General features: G+C 33.4%; 1 protein-coding gene and 2 pseudogenes across 1 annotated transcript; 2 read left to right on the plus strand and 1 right to left on the minus strand.

Annotated features, from left to right (window-relative positions):
• LOC112517728 overlaps positions 1-3,954 on the plus strand; it is a 4,894-nt pseudogene extending 940 nt beyond the window's left edge.
• Positions 3,955-6,030: 2,076 nt separating this feature from the next.
• Positions 6,031-11,020, minus strand: LOC112517729 (annotated as a pseudogene).
• A 297-nt stretch (positions 11,021-11,317) lies between these two features.
• Positions 11,318-14,834, plus strand: LOC112517730 (wall-associated receptor kinase-like 10). The gene is made up of 2 exons (XM_025125110.1): positions 11,318-12,230; positions 13,786-14,834. Exons 1-2 carry the CDS (start codon positions 11,318-11,320, stop codon positions 14,820-14,822), a joined length of 1,950 nt encoding a protein of 649 aa, XP_024980878.1. The 3' UTR covers positions 14,823-14,834.
• The last annotated feature ends 2,758 nt before the right edge of the window (positions 14,835-17,592 follow it).

The following is a 17,592-nucleotide window of genomic DNA, read 5'->3' on the forward strand; positions in this document are numbered from 1 at the left end:
CTGTTTAGTATTCTTGTAGACCCTTTTGGGACCAACAAGTATCATACAATTTCCTTAAATATTTGAATTTTTGTCAGTCAATTGTATATTATAAAGTGCTCCATGTATAATATTCATATCTTTGTTGTGATTGCACCTTCCATATATTCCACGTACTATTATCTGATTAGTTAACTTGACACTGTTTTGTGTCTGTGTATCGATTGAGAACAACTTTTTAACGTTGTCTTATGAACTCCAGAGTGGGCATCCATGTTCCTTTTGTTGCTATAATTCTTTAAAACGACTCATTCGACATCCTTGTTTCTCTCCTTCATCGACATCTAGCACTAGTGTATCAATTTTTTAATCACTCAAATATTTAATCGAACCAAAATAGCTAAAATTGAAATTCATATAGTTATTTTATAATTGATTTATATTTTATTATATATTATGATAATTATTTTATGATATCGTACCAAAAAAATCCTGGATCCGTGAAACTCTCTCTATATTACACCATATGATGGGTGTGCTCTTTTCATCTATTCATATACATAAAATTTAACTCTCAATAACGTCTAACTTGGCCGTCGGAGGCTAATCTTTAACGAATGTCATTTGGGTTGTTTTGACAATTTTTTCTATTTCATAATTGCACGTCTAAAATCTCGAGAGTCAACAGCAGATTTTGATAGCATCATATACTATTTTAATGTTTGTTATTGTGGTAAAACTGAAAAGATACAAATAGTTATTGATTAAATATATCATATCAGCATGGGTTGCTGTCAGCATAAATTTTGATTGAAAACCCCATAAATGCTCCTCCACTTGGAAGCCACAAAGCACAACCATGAATACGTTTGTTCTAATGTTGACAGTATATCTAATGTTCTCGTTTGCAGCATCTGGTAAGTATCCCACCGCTGAAACCTACAGCCTCGTTAATGCTACCAACTTAGCAAAGCCAGGTTGTGATAGTCGATTGGAGGCATAATTGTCCCCTACCCTTTTGGTATTGGCACCAACTCAAATTGTTCAATAGGCGATGGATTTGACATTCACTGCAACACTTCTTTAGCATGGTGCCTTACAGGGTTCAGACATCGCAAAGAGTACAAGGTCTGTTAATCCATGAACATTTGCCTTTGTTGGTGAGGAGGATGTATTCAAGTTCAATGGTGCAACAGATTTGAATAATTCTCCTTCGTCGATAGGGTTGAAGCTAATGTCCCAATAGTGCTTGAATGGGCAATTGGWCATTTGAGTTGCAGAGAAGCCGAACCAACGGACGATTTTGCTTGCCACTCAAACAGTATGTGTGTGAACTCTTCAACGAAACCGATGGGTACCGTTGCATCTGCAAAGAAGGCTATCAGGAAAATCCCTATCTATCTCCAGGTTGCGAAGGTAAACTTTAAGTTGTTTTCCGTTAATCAATTTAAATTTTGCTATGGTTCGAGTCATTCTTCAGATCTTGGTCGTTACATATTTTTTTTCTTCATTTTATGCGTCGTGGACCTTCATTTTCTTTTGCATGACACCACTTGATATCAACAAGAAGTGTAAATATCAATAATATTGTTAATTAAGTAATAATATTAATGCTTGAGATACCATTTTTTATCAACGACAAGTGCAAATGTCAATAAGCTCATTAAATAATTTTATTGATGTGGATATGAAAATGATGGGAGGGCTTAATGACATCGTCAATAACGATGTTTGTAATACTTACCTTTTATTAACTTCAAATAAAAATTATGAACTATGGCAAAAATTAGTCGTAGTTTTGAACGAAAGAAAACTAAAACATAAACAAGTAACATCAATTGATTATTTTTTTTTTTGACAGCAAAAGGCAATTTATTAAGAAAGGAATAAGACTAGCGAGGGGCTAGTTACTAGCAGAATACACAGCTTCAACCGGGTTACATCAATTGATTATTGTAGTTCTTGTCCACTTCTATTTCAGTTTTTGACAATTATCTGACCGTCTGTTAACATTTAACTTTTAAATTTGTTTTGATATAAAGTTAATTAGTATATATAAATTTTGTATTGTATTTGCCTGTTTGGGCACTGGGAAAAGATTTATTTTAATTAGGGTTTAATGCTTTATGCTATGAAAAATTGATAAATGCTCTTTTTTTTAGATATCGATGAGTACTGTAAAGATGTGGAGAAGTTCCATGTCACGGAACTTGTGCTAATACTCTAGGGAATTACACATGCAAATGCAAACGAGGATATTCTTGTGATGCTAAGATTCACGATGGTTGTCGACATAAWCCATTCTCGTTGCTTCTATTGTCTTCAAGTAATCCCTATGTTTTGTGAGACTTAAAACCATGACAAGATTTCTATATGATAAATACCAGAATCAACGTAGATCATGCTCATATCTTTTTGTGACTTGCCTTAGAAGGATTTCATGTACTTCATATTTACTCTAAAAACTTATATTTATCGGTTAAAAAGAGATTAGAATTTAGACACTTTGACAAAAGATAATAATATTAACATATCGTAGGTTTTTAGTTATTGGAATACCTCAGCATATATACTAGGCTTTCCTATAAATATGGAAATAGATGGTGTTAGTGTTTTAACTGGTTAACAAAGCAATCCTTATTTGCAATAACTTGAAAAAATGACTGTCCAAATACAACAATTTGTGCCTCGTTAATTAGTGAGGATGCAGTTGTGAGTTGGTACTCACTTRTCTTATTTTTCTTGGCTCAAATAATTTTTAGTTTTCTTGTTCAATTTGCATATCACTTAAACACAAGTAAAGATAGTCTGCCATAAATATAGGTACATGGGTCAGATTTATAGCAATACTGATTGGATTATCAGCGTTGTACTTCACTACCAAGAAATGGAAGCTAGTTAAGATAAGAGAAGGTTTATTTGAGCAAATGGGGGTGTGGTATTGGAAAATAAACTAAAAACGAAGGGTGGTACTATTGGTATTGGTTCAATGAAAATTTTCCGAGTTAAAGAGCTAGAAGAAGTGACTAATAATTTTGCAGAAGATAGGATTCTTGGGAGAGGAGGTAATGGCATTGTATACAAGGGAAGCCTACCGGATAAGCATGTTGTTGCAATTAAGAAGTCCCAAAGATTGGATCTAGGACAAAGAGAGCAATTTATAAATGAAATGGTAATTCTTGCTCAAATTAATTACCAAAATGTGGTGCTGCTTATGGGATGTTGTTTGGAAACTGAAGTCCTGTTACTAGTCTATGAATTTATCTCTAACAACACTCTTTATCATCATCTACACAATAGAAGAAATGGCACAAGGAGATTGTCATGGGACAATAGTTTAAGGAGAGCACATGAAGCGGCTAGTGCACTTGCTTATCTTCACACAGATGCTAGAATGTCCATCATACATAGAGATGTAAAGTCTACCAACATCTTTTGGATGACAGTTACACTGTGAAAATTGTAGACTTTGGTGCCTCAAGGTTAGTCCCTGTGGGTCATGATCAAGTCACTAATCTAGTTCAATGGACGTTTGGATACTTGGATCCTAAATATTTTCATACAGGACAACTAATGGATAAGAGTGATGTGTACAGCTTTGGAGTGGTTCTTGCAGAACTCTTAACAGGTAAAAGACCCCTGACTATGGAAAGATGTCTAAAGGAGCGTAATCTTGCAACTTATTTTCTAAAGGCAATGAAGGAAAATATAATTCTTGATATTCTTGAATGTTATGTGGTAAACGATGCAACTGATGAACAGCTAAAAGGAACATATGACATGGTACGTAGATGCCTTTACCAAGTAGATGGGAAGAAACCTAGCATGGTGACCATGGAGCTCGAAGCTTTGAAGAAGTTTACTAAAGATCGTTGGGTTGACTACAATCATGAAATGAGTAGCATAATGATTGAAAGTGAACATGTTGTTTATGTTGTTCCTCATATGATTAGTTGCGATATTCTTCGAACATAAATTGTAGCAATATCAGACGAATAGACATGATGATCCACGTACAATTCCTCATTAGTAATTTAGAATGAATAGAGAATAGACCTTTTATTCAGACTATTTTTCATGTTTTCAGCACATCATCTTTAAATTTATGTCATGTCTATTGTGTATAATTATATGTTATAACAGGTATAAGATTTATCTGTTTATTATGATTTTGTATACTTGTGTACATTTTGTATATTATTTTCTTCGTAACCAATATCTTAATATTGTTGTATGTTGTATATGTATTAGGAATAACTTTTCCAAGTTATTTTATTAGTAAGGCACCTTATTCGAATCTTTGTTCTCAGAGTAAATTCCAATGATTGTCTATGTAGTTTAAGGAAACTCAAATGTTCATAACTCAACTTTTAAAATTGCCTATGGCCCTAACGGTCGTTACACATCTCCTTTTAAGTGCCCTCACATGCTAGTAATGTGAGGGCAAAATATAGTCACTTGGCCTTGTGTCCCCACCTTATTTATAACCGTTACTCTTCATCTTTAATGTTTTACCTCTTTCTTCTCCCACGATTGAAACCCAAATCTTCCTTTTGTCACTTTTCTTTCTTCATCTTCTTGGTAGCTCAACAACAGTGATCTATAAATGTGGCTCCATTGCAATCATTCGAACATCATGGACCTCCATAAATCTATCTAGGTAGTCACATCTATTGTTATTCAAGAATGGTAAGTTTCTATTGTATATATATATATATATATATCCTAATGATTTTGTGGTTTACGGTGATGCATCGAAGTTGGGATTGGGATGTGTTCTAATGCAGCATGGAAAGATTATTGTTTATGTCTCGCGACAATTGAAAGATCACAAACAACAATATCCCACTCATGATATGGAACTTGGTGCGGTTGTCTTTGCTTTAAAGATATGGAGACATTATCTATATGGTACCAAGGTGAGTTTTTCCTTAAATAGTAAAACTGAAATGCTTTTGTTATGAAATATGTGGGTTATGACTTTTGTTGATTTTTGATACAATCAATTGTTATTTGTGGGTATGATTGAATTTTATATTGTTATATCAATTGTGGAAATATCTCTGGATATTTGAAATATTAGCAGGAGAGGTATATATTGGGGAAAATGTGGCATTATCGGCAAGAGAGGTGTATACTGGGATAAGGGTGACATACTTAGAAAAGGTGTATTTAGAATAAGGGTGGTATAATATGATAAAGTGAAAGTGACTTTTTGATATACTAAATGTTTTTGGTGATTTTGGTTGTGTAAAGCTAATAGGAAATTACTCACTAGACCTTATGGTGTAATCCTCCTTATGATTTTCAAAATATGCACTTCAGGTCGGATTCATCCGGACGGTAAAGGGAAGGGAAAGATGTGATGAGAGATCAGATGTTTTATATATGATTATGTGTTGATTAAATATTTTGTGGGAGCGGTTTATTACATAACAATTGAATCGGTTATAGTCATATTACTTCAAGTTGTGTTTAAAAGTTGTTGAACTTTTGTATTGTAAAGTTGGGACCTATTGTATTATATGAATCATATGTTTATGAGTTATGTGTGGGTTGAGTTGTTACAGTAAGGAACACTTGGCAATTACCGACGGCTTTTTGACGGTACTATTTGAATGAATGGACTATTCTTCGAAAAGACTTGGAGTTGACCTTGTCTTCTACTAAAGAATCAACATCATATTGTCACCAATGACTCTCTCCATCCACACTCACTTATCTTCTATTTTTGTGGATTACATGCATTTCGTGAGCAAAGTTTTTACTTCTAATATTTGGAAAAAAAAAATCAGACCATTTACTAAATTTTAAGATTGGCTGAATTCCATATTTTGTTTTATTATAAGTAGAAATACAATTCAATTTCCATATAAATACAATATAAGGAAAAGTGCAAAAGAAAACCCAATGGATTTTACTGTTTGGAACAATTAAGTCTTTGGACAATTTTTTGGAACAAATAAATCCTTGGACATTCTAGAACTTGTTAAAAAGTCATTGGACATTACAAAACCTGTTAAATAACTCTTTGGACACTCTAGAATATTTTTATTGGATGTTATAGATTATCTTGTTATGAGCCTCTTCGGTGCTACCACATTTCATATACATGTCTAAAAGGGTTGTGTTCAGTGTTTACCCCAACGTCAAGTGTGATTTTGTTCTTTTGGATGTAGATATGAATCCACCTTCCTTGATCAAGCGCACCCAGTTAGGCACAAGCCGATATAGCACCAACAACACATAATTTATCGGGTTTTATGTCATTATAAAGTATTAGATTGAAGAAATGCTTCTTTGGGATCTCAGTGTTGTGAATAGCCATCGATCATAATACTCCAAGATAGTACATTCTTATGTTCCATTTCATTAAATAGTTCCAGAGTTGCCACCATATCTCCTACCTTTGCGTATGAATCTATCATGGTATTCCATGAAACCAAGTCACGTTTATGCATTCGGTCAAAGAGCGACCGAACACGAGTAATGTCACCTAGTTTCTAAAAAGAACACAAGAACACACACACAAAAAAATTAGTACAATTTAATCAGAAGAGAATTGTAATAAATCAAGATGTTTTTAATGTATGATTAACGTTGCAAACCTTCTCGTACCCATCAATCATAATGGACCAAAAGATAACATCTCTCTTAAACATTTGATCAAACATCTTCTGTGCTTCCACTATATCACCACACCCTGCGTACCCACTCAACATCAAGTTCCATGATACCAAATCCTTCCTATGAAACCCATCAAATAAAACCCTAGAACAACTCATCTGGAGACAGTTACCATACATACCAATCAACCCATCTATCACAAACAATTTCGAATAAAAAAACCCAACTTTCACAACTTCTACATGAACTTGTATGCCTTCCACACAAATGGGTATGTATAATTATCACAATCAATCCTATTTCTTTTCATTTTAGCATAAATCTCAAAACCCACTTGTGGTTTTGAATTTGAGTTCCTGATATGGGATTTTATCATCGTGTTGTACTTTAACTGATTAGATCAAACTACAACGGCGACCGACGATAGGGACGGTGCAACAGCACCGACCAGCGATGGGATGGTGGTGTATGGTGACGAGCGGCGATAGGGGTGGTGCGGTGGCAACAGGGGTTGTGCGACGGCGATGGGGGTGGTGCAGCAGGGACCCGCGATGAGACGGTGGTGTAGACGCGTTAAGCAGCAAGAGGGAGACGGTGGTGTGGTCATATGAAGGAGACGAGAGGGAGATGGTGGTGTGGAGATGAGAGGGAGACGATGGTGTGGTCTCATGAGGGAGACGAGAGGGAAACGGTGGTGTGGTCTCATGAGGGAGACGAGAGGGAAACGGTGGTGTGGAGACAAAGTCATCTTATTTTAGGATATTCTTAGGGTTTTTTTTTTTAATTCGAGGTTTACCTCCTATTCAGGTTACAAATTACATTTTCAGAGAATGAGGATCTATTTAACAAGTTTTAAAAAGTCTAAGGAGTAATTTAATAAATTCTAGAATGTCCAAAGATTTATTTGTTCCAAAAAATTATCCAACGACTTTATTGTTCCTAAGAGTAAAGTCCATTGAGTATTTTTGGAATTTTCCCTACAATATAGACACACAAACATATAGAGGAAACATTTAAGAATTGGAAACATTTAAGAATCACAATTATTTTTGGGACCTGGGGAACTGATCTACATTATCCAAGCTTTATGATCACGACTCAAAAAAAAACCTATGGCAATTATGCGAGTTAAATGAAGATTGAATGGACGGTTATGAATTAATTGCATGCAATTAAAAAACACTTAAGCATGATATGTATTACCTATTAACTCAAAATGTGACTCTAATTTTTGAACGGAAGTGCAGGCTTTCATATGCATAATTTGAAGTTGGTACAAAACTAATAACCACATGTACCAACCAAAAAAAGATGGTATCAATCAAGAACGATTGATTGGTACATGATATAAGATTTTATGTATCTATTGTAATTGATTGGTACACGATATTGAAGAAAAAAACCCGGTACCATACCAAATCCATCCCTGCTATTTTTTAAAGAAATTATTTTTTATATAATTATTATTTTAACTAAAAAATATATTAAAACCAAACATTATGTCATCTTTAGTTTAATGCCCGTATCCGCATACATTTTAATTTTTTACTGGCTTTATTTTATTCTCATAATATATGTATAATATTCACTTATAAATATACATTATCTCAATGACATATAGTGATTAAACTTCAAATAATGTAGAGTTAAATGCAAATTGGTCCTTACTGCCATGTTTTCATTTTTATAATGGATATGAATGCCGTTAATTAGAGTGCCGTAAGTAAGAGTATTTTGTCCATTAACCATTCATCTCTCTCTAAGTTCATGTGGTCTCTCAGTCTACTTTCACTTTTATAACATAATTGGTCCCTCCCTCGACTTTGATTTTAATAATTGATCACGTCCCTCCCATTAATTAATAAAAACTTGGCGGGACAAACATATATCTTTTAAATATAATGCGCAAAATAACTAAATGTGACACCTAAATATGTATTATTTGGTCTGTAGTACCCTCCAAATTTGGCGATTCACTAGCCACTAAAACAAAAATCTTTCGTATTGTCGTATGTTTGGAACCAAAAACTAATTGCTTGTGTGAATTATTTCATGCAATACTAGATGTCCAAAGTTTTATTTGTCACTTATTGGTACTCGAGTGTAACCAAGAATAACCATCAAAGATACAAAACATTCAAGCAATTAAAAAAGCACACGAATGAGTTTTTTAATCAATCAATCTTCATTATATCTCTTTCCTATAATTCTTCATTGTTCTGAGACAGCAGAACGACATAAGAAAAGTGTTGGTTCATATAGACATGGCTAATTTCATATTAGTTATTAACAGAGAACACAACGTGCCATTAAAACCACCCTATTCATGCCCCTTTATGATCAATAAACTAGAGCAAATGGACATTTTCGTTACGAAAAAATTAAATCCTGCTCATTAGCACAAGAAAGAAACTAATTAATGACTACCCAATTTAGCATAGTGAAAGATAAAAGTTGCAAAACAATAAAGTCTCTGAAATAAGTTTTCCAAACAGCAAAACACTATTGCAAAGTTTGGTTCTTATGACACTTTCATTCTAACTCTTTAAAATAGAATTATTATATTACATTTTTAACTTATTTAAGAAATATCCATAAATATTTCAAACGAGTGGTTCACATTGGATCTCACGTTTACTACAAACTAATCAGTTCTCTCTTGAATGATCCCTATCTATTTATCTACATTATATAGTGCAAAATTTCACACCAATGTCCATTTGATATATAGAAGGTATCGTTGATCGTTATTTATTGGATTATATATATATATATATATATAATCCAATAAATAACGATCAACGATACCTTCTATATATCAAATGGACAATGGTGTGAAATTTTGCACAATGACAAAATTGACCAAAGAAAATAAACAACCCTTTTATAATCCATAAAATATTTTTGTCACTTGCATGTTGACGCATATGTGATAATTTGCTAAATATCGTCTAGAGTACGCAAGTCTGAAAACTATACCTTTSGAGTATATTTTTTTATGTCCAAATGTTCATCTTCAACGACATCATAGATAACACATGATAGCCTTTGACAACACCACGGTAGGTTTACAAGTGAGACACGACCAGGTTCGACTCGACTTAGGCCGAGAAAGACATCTACTGGCTAGTAGTCCACAAATTATCAAAGGAAGATAGCTTTACCGTAGTTAGAGTTCACAATTGTATTTGCAGCTATAACTACTATACTAATTATAATAACTTGTATGAGAACTTTTCTGCTCTATCTTGTATTAGTTTTTCCCTAATAATAAAATTTAGCCTCGCCTTCATTAAAAATAATTATAGCCACTTGGGTTATGATGCACTGGTTAAGCCGCAAGGGGTGTAGTGGAAAATCTCATCTACCCTAGTTCGAATCCAGGAGTTCCCAAAGCCCTTGTGTCTATGGAGGTTCACTTGCGATGACTTTAAGACATTCGTGGTAGCCCAGGTGATTAGTCAGTGTGCGTAAGCTGGCTTGAAAACCAACGGTTAAAAAAACATGTAATGGGTCATTTCTAAACATTTACATGTAGAATGTATGGAACCATACAATTTTAAATTCTACAAAAGGAAAGGAACCCCACTTGCAAGTTGCATTCGTTTAGTATGTTTTATCATAATTATTGTGATGACTTGGATTATTTGCCTATAAACTTGCTATACACGATATAGAAATATGACAGTTTATGAATAATCAAATAAGAATTCAGTTTTAGTTTGTTGGAAGACAAATAAATAACCAAAACACACGTATTTCATTATCAATAAATCTTGAATATATAATAAACACGTCTACTAGATTGGGATAATTATTTAACGTATGAAATACTTCATTGTTTTATTAATTTTCATGACGAATCAGTATTCCATAAACCTTTTTTACTTTACAAACATCATCTCATAGTCATCAAATACTTAACCGTCTCATAAATAATCCCACTTATTTTTCCTTTAATTAATAATACATTCAATTCATCGTACTTAATTTATATCCAAGAATTTTGAATTTATAATAAAAATAACAATAAGATATAAATTATCAATAGCAGTGAGAAAAATATATTATGGCGATGGCTGGTGAGTTTTTTGGAATTTATGGATAGTTTTAATTTTTATCTTTCTCGGTAACGATTAGTTTTCAAAATATTTAAAACCAAATAGAATTCCAGTAATCAAAGAAAATGCATATTAACTTTAAATGTTATAAAAAACTTAAAACTTGTTCTCATTGTAGTTTCAAAATACATACGGTGACACAACAGATTAATACGGTTGCACCTTTCACAAACCTAAATTTTTTTTACCCTTCGACGGAGAAATAATACGGTGGCACGTGCCACCGTAACCACCATGGTAGGTTCGCCCATGGACTTGATGGACCTTTTTATTGATAGATTTCCAAGAGTCATTTTTTACTCATGGAGTTTAGAGGGTCCATTTTACCTATAATTATTGATTAACAATCTCTTTTCAAGGTAATATTAACGTACATATTGTACAGAATATATTCTATGTACATAATAATAGAAGTAATTGGTTACTTAGTTAATTACATCGATGTGAGCTTTTTAATTTGTTAGTAATGGGACCGAAAATGAAGTTTACTCCATGTATCGTGGCCTATATAAGGTTAACCTGGGAAACCACTCGAATACTACTCCACTTGTATTAAGCCACAAAACAAAGCTATGAAAACCCTTTTTCTAATGTGGGTGCTACTTCAAATGCCCACGTTGTTTACTGCATCTCATACAAATTCCACCTCTGAAACATACACCCTAATTAACGCAAAGAATTTAGCAAAGCCAAATTGCTCCAGCCATTGTGGAGATGTAATTGTTCCCTACCCTTTTGGCATCGGTAACAACACAAATTGTTCTATAAGCCATGAGTTTGACATCTACTGTGACAATTCTTTCAGCCCTCCAAAGCTGTCTTTTGTAGAAGATCATTACAACTCAATCACACGGATATATGATTCCACACTACGGACTTCCAATAATGTGGCTACTGGATGCTATTCATCAAACGGCACTTATTTAGGGGGATTTAGCATTAGCATGGGTTCTAAGGATTCTCCTTATACCTTGTCGGATGTAAATAAGTTCACCGTCATCGGCTGTGATGGTTCTGCTTGGCTGAGTTCAGAAACGAATTCTAGGAATGTGTCTATCGGTTGTATGGTCTTTTGTTCAACACCTGAGGATGTTGTAGGTGACCAATGTTCAGGAAATGGTTGTTGTCAATCGTCCTTACCCAAAGACATAAACTACTATGAAACTGAGCTCAATCCCCACACGGATTCAAACAACACAAGGTACATGAGGTCTTTTAACCCTTGTACATATGCGTTTGTTGGTGAGGAGAACGCATACAAGTTCAATGGTCTAACATCTTTAAACGACATTCATTTGGCTGAAAAGATTGAAGCTAGTGTCCCAATAGTGCTTGAATGGGCTATTGGTAATCTCAGTTGCATTGAAGCCAAAGCAGTGGACGGTTTCGTGTGCCAGTATTCAAATAGTAAGTGTGTTAATTCTACAAGGGAAAGCGGTGGGTATCGTTGCATCTGCGATGAAGGCTATGAAGGAAATCCGTATCTATCTCCTGGCTGTAAAGGTAATGACTTGCGTTCTTTTGTGATTGTTGTCACAAATTATTATTTATATTTCTGCACAAGATTTCCTTCAACTTCAATGGGTTTGGTGTATATTTTAGAAATTTATTACATCCAAATAACGCATTATGATTTGTACTTAAAGCAAAAAGAAGTATGATTATTTATAACGAACTTTTTAAATACAACTAACTTGATGACAATATATATATATATATATAGACAGACAGAGTCACCTTCTTTTGTAAATTAAATAATTCGTATAAACTTGCAAACTAATTTTCATGTGTGTTTCATGCATGAATTAATTATTAGGTCTGTAAATGATTATGCATGCATGTGTGTGTATATATATAAGTGAGAAGAGTACCTATTTAAAGAAAATACTAGAATGACCAAAATAAGTACAAAATCACATTTGATTTTACATTAATGGTCAAAAAAGTGTGGAGGACCCTATGGCCTTGTGGCAAAGTAGCATAAATCACATGTGATTTTGTACGTGATTTTAGTGTAAAATCATATGTGATTCAGTCATTCTCTTAGTTTCTTAAATAAGGTTTCAGTTGCAACCTTATTTTTCGTTGTGAACTGGAGGACAAAAAAGAGCGTAAAACATGTCTTGATTTGTCCCTATTGATCATGACTATACAATGAACGCGATCATACAAAAATACAGTAACAAATTTATGGTGGAAGTCAACAAAATGTTGACTTCTTCCGTTCTGTCACAAATCCTTCACAAATGGGTCGGGAATTTCATAATGGAATCTATATTATTTGATATGTTTTTTTTTGTCTTGGTTTTGTTATCAATTTTCATAACGAAATCTGTATTATTATTTGATTGAGAACCGGGGTAACCGGTTCTGGAAACAACCGATTAAAAAAGGGCGGAGTCTAAACCGGTTATTTTTCTACGATTAAAAATTTTACAATGAAAATTTTACACTTTTTCTTTTTTACAACGAAAATTTTACACTTTTTTGAAGTGCAAGGATCAACTATCCTCTAACAAAATAATTTATAATTTTTTGTCTTGGCTAATTTTTATTTTACTGTTTATAATTAAAAAAAATTAATTACAAAGAACTCTACTTATATAATTTGCCTTAACAATTTGTTGAAATTTCCTTTATATTTAGATATCAATGAGTGTCATTATCCAGAGAAGTTTCCCTGTTTTGGAACTTGTGTTAACACTGAGGGGAATTACACATGCAAATGTAAAGGAGGGTATTCTGGTGATCCCAAAATTCGAGATGGTTGTCGACGAGGACATAATACATTCCTATTGGCTGTCTGGTTAGCTATAGGTAATTCCTACCTACTTTTCTTCGAAGAACTGTCTTTATATAGTTGATCTGCTTTGTCATGTTAGCTAAGAAATTTATATCAGGGTTAATACATCCCTATTGGCTGTCTGGTTAGCTATAGGTAATTCCTAGCTACTTTTCTTCTCACTAATTTAATTCTCTTCGAATAACTGTCTTTATATAGTTAGTCTGTTTTGTCATGTTAGCTAAGAAATTTATATCAGGGTTAATACTTGTGCAGGTGCTCTTTTGGGCATAATGTTACTAATCTTCTCATTGTGGCTACTCAAAGTAGTGCAAAGGAGGAAAGTTAAGAATCTCAAAGAGAAATTCTTCAAAAGAAATGGTGGTTTACTCCTACAACAACAAATGTCTAGTGGTGAGCGGATGGTTGATCATCAAATCAAGCTTTTCAATGCAACAGAATTAGAGAAAGCAACTGGCCAATTCAATGAGGACAGAATAGTCGGCCGAGGGGGTCAAGGGAYAGTTTACAAAGGAATGCTGGCAGATGGAAGGATAGTAGCAGTAAAGAAGTCGATGTTGGTGGATGAGAGTCAAGTTGAAACCTTTATCAATGAGGTTTTTATACTATCCCAAATCATTCACAAACATGTGGTTAAGCTTCTGGGGTGTTGTTTGGAAACCGAAGTTCCAATGCTTGTYTATGAATTTGTTGGTAATGGAACTCTTTTTGACTTCATCCACGACGAGAATTATGAGTTCCCTACCTTGTGGAAATTGCGGTTGCAAATTTCTATAGAGATAGCAGGAGCTCTTGCTTATTTACATTCGGCAACTTTCGCACCGATTTATCATAGAGACATTAAATCTTCAAACATTCTTTTGGATGACAAATTTAGAGCAAAAATATCAGACTTCGGAATTTCAAAGTCATTATTAGGTGATCAAACCCATCTAAGCACCTTAGTCAAAGGTACCATGGGTTATTTAGATCCAGAGTACTTCCAATCAAGCCATCTTACTGAAAAAAGTGATGTATATAGCTTTGGTGTTGTTCTCCTTGAGCTCTTGACCGGGAAAAACCCTATCTTCAGAACACCTTATGGGGAGAGAATGAGTTTGGCAACCTTCATTTTGTCAATGGAAGATGAACAACTTGTGGAAAACGTTGATGATCGAGTATCAGATGCACCCAAGGAACAACTCATAGCAGTTGCAAACCTTGCAAAAAGATGCTTAAATTTGAACAGGATGCTACGGCCAAATATGAAAGATGTTGCAACAGATTTGGAAGGTATAAGATTGGTAAATTAATAGCATGCCACTGATCTTAAGTACTTTGCACAAGAGCATGTTCAAGAAAAGAAGACCATTTTTATCGATTCATATACGGTATGAAAGCTATTTTGATCACCATAAGCAGATCTTTATAATTAAAAGATGCAATAAAATTATGTACTAAATTATAGTAAGTATTAATTTGTGTATCTAAATTATTATGTTAATGCTAGCAATTTCTATTACTTTCTCTCTCTAGGATTTTCAAATTTGAGTTGTCAAGCCTCGAGTCGTGTTTGGCAGCACCTTTGTTTTAATGTTTTGTTTTTCTTCTTTGCACAATCATTCAAATTTGAGTTTTTTGTTTGATTTCGAGAGATATTTAAGTTTTTTTTTGTCGATTTAAAGGGACTTTTTTCGTTTTTGTTGTTGATTTTGAGATACTTTTTTGGTTTTTTATGTTGATTTCAAGGTAATTTTTTTTGGTTGGTGGGTGCCCAGGGAAAAAATTTATTGGCGACTATGGTAGAAAGTTAAAAAAAATTGTTTTTAACCTAAATAATTGAGATTTCTTTTTTTTTTTAATGGGACCCATCCTCCCACTTTTGGTATGCTACATCCGCCCCGGTAGAAAACCTAGAATGTTTAAACGTTTTAATAGAATACTTTATATAAGACTTAAGTTTACACTACCAAACAGGGGGTTATTTCCAACGGAAATCCGTCGGAAATCCAGCAGTAAATTATTATACAACTCTAAAATAATTAATTAAGAAATCCGCCGGAAATATTACCATAATAATATTTCCGGCGGATTTCCGACGGAAGTCAACAGAAGTTGACTTTTTTTATGTCCGCCGGAAATGTTCAATCGGAAATCTCGCCGGAAATACCCATTATTCTAGTAGTGTTATATAGACGTTTTTGGGCATTTAAACAAGTTTTTAGGACGCTTTAAAAATAAAGTGTCGTCTTAACTATTTTGTGAAATGTCCTATAAGCTCATGCAATCAAGTAAACACAAGCTAATATCAAGAAATCTCACTAATAGGATTAACAAAACAACACTCGATTCACTTCTTAGGCTAAAGTGTATCGCTCAAACCGTCACTGCACTAGCATGTACCTATCAAAAGCTTGAAACATCTATCACCCTCCACGGAGCGAGTTTGACTGTTGAACAATTACAAATGTAAGCAACTAAACCTTACTAGTTCGAATTTAGATAGGCGAGACCACCAATGTTTTTCTCAATGTGTAAAAATGATCTCCAACACCGAGGAAGTGTCCTATGTATGACCTCTAAAAGAAGTGTCCTATATCTAAAAGCCTTTGTGGTCATGGAGGTTCACATGCGATGATTCCAGACCATTCGTGGTCACGAGAAGATTAGTCGGTGCACATAGCCCGAAGACCCACGCTTACCCCAAAAAAGTATATGTATTTTTCTCCACTGGAACAACAAAATTTGTTATGTTGACATAATTCTTGTTTGAATAGTTTCATTCTAATTAATAAACTTGTCAAAATACGTTTGTATTAGGATTTTTAATTGTAAATACTTATTTAACATTAATCGTCCAATTAAAACACTACTTAATGGACACTCGTATCTGTCTATATATAGATTAGCAGGTAAAAATATTTCACAATTGTATTAAAAAATCCCTTGTTTTTTATATATTAAAACGTTAATGTGTTATATAATACCTTTTACATTACAAAATTAATCTCATAAAGAGACTGTTTGCTAGGTTGGTAAGATTTACTTATTACAATATCTTAACATAATAAGACAAACATGTCATTATTGACATAAGAGTAAGTGTCTCATTGAAGACTATGTTAGAAAATTTGTGCAACATCCAATGAATAGTGACTTAATGAAATATTCATACAATGATTCAAATAGTCATGTGTGTCATTGTCTTGAACAGACCACTGAGGCTGATTGAATGGATGATTCTTGCAGAATATTTGGAGTTGACCATGTCTTCTACAAAAGAATCAACATCATGTCAAAACTCTGATAACTAACTCTCTACCCATCCACCCTTGACCTATTTTTCTATTTTTCTAGTTCATTTTGACGATTTGAGATTTCACTTCCAATAATATTCCTAAATTGACAATTACAATTTAATTTCCATATACAAAACAAAACATAAATAATTTTTTGTTAAAAATATATTTATATTTATAAAAGTAAGAACCAAAGAGTATGATGTGACACAATCAAGTTTGAGCATTCTCAAATCTTGATATGTGGTTCGTTTTAGTGATCCCACGGTGTTATGGAAATGATACTTTAGAAGAGAAATGTGTATACTAAAGGAGTAGAGGATGACATACAAAACTAAAAAGGGGTTGGATATATATATATATATATATATATATATATATATACATGAGCTTAAGCATTTGACGACTTCAAAAATTTTTGAGATTCGTGAGGACTTTTACCTTAAGGTTTTGTCTTACATGATATTTTTGTCTAAATATAGTATTTAATATATTGATTAACATATATGTGTTTCACATTATAATTGTTTCATATGTACTCGGGTTATGACGTGAAACTTTTTTACATGCATTTTGTGTTTCACAAATATGTCAAAAATATTCATATTGTGAACTGAGTACATGTTAAACAAAAACAATATAAAACAAATAAATGTTGATCAATATTTTAAATTCTAGTCTTAGATAAAAAAAAAATCATACAAAATAAAACATGATGCACAAGTTTTCAAGATTATCACAATTTCATGGGTTCTTAAAAGGAGGCCCCCTATATAAATAGCCC

Source organism: Cynara cardunculus (assembly GCF_001531365.2).
Source record: "Cynara cardunculus var. scolymus isolate 2C chromosome LG 9, CcrdV1, whole genome shotgun sequence".
Lineage (NCBI taxonomy): Eukaryota > Viridiplantae > Streptophyta > Magnoliopsida > Asterales > Asteraceae > Cynara > Cynara cardunculus.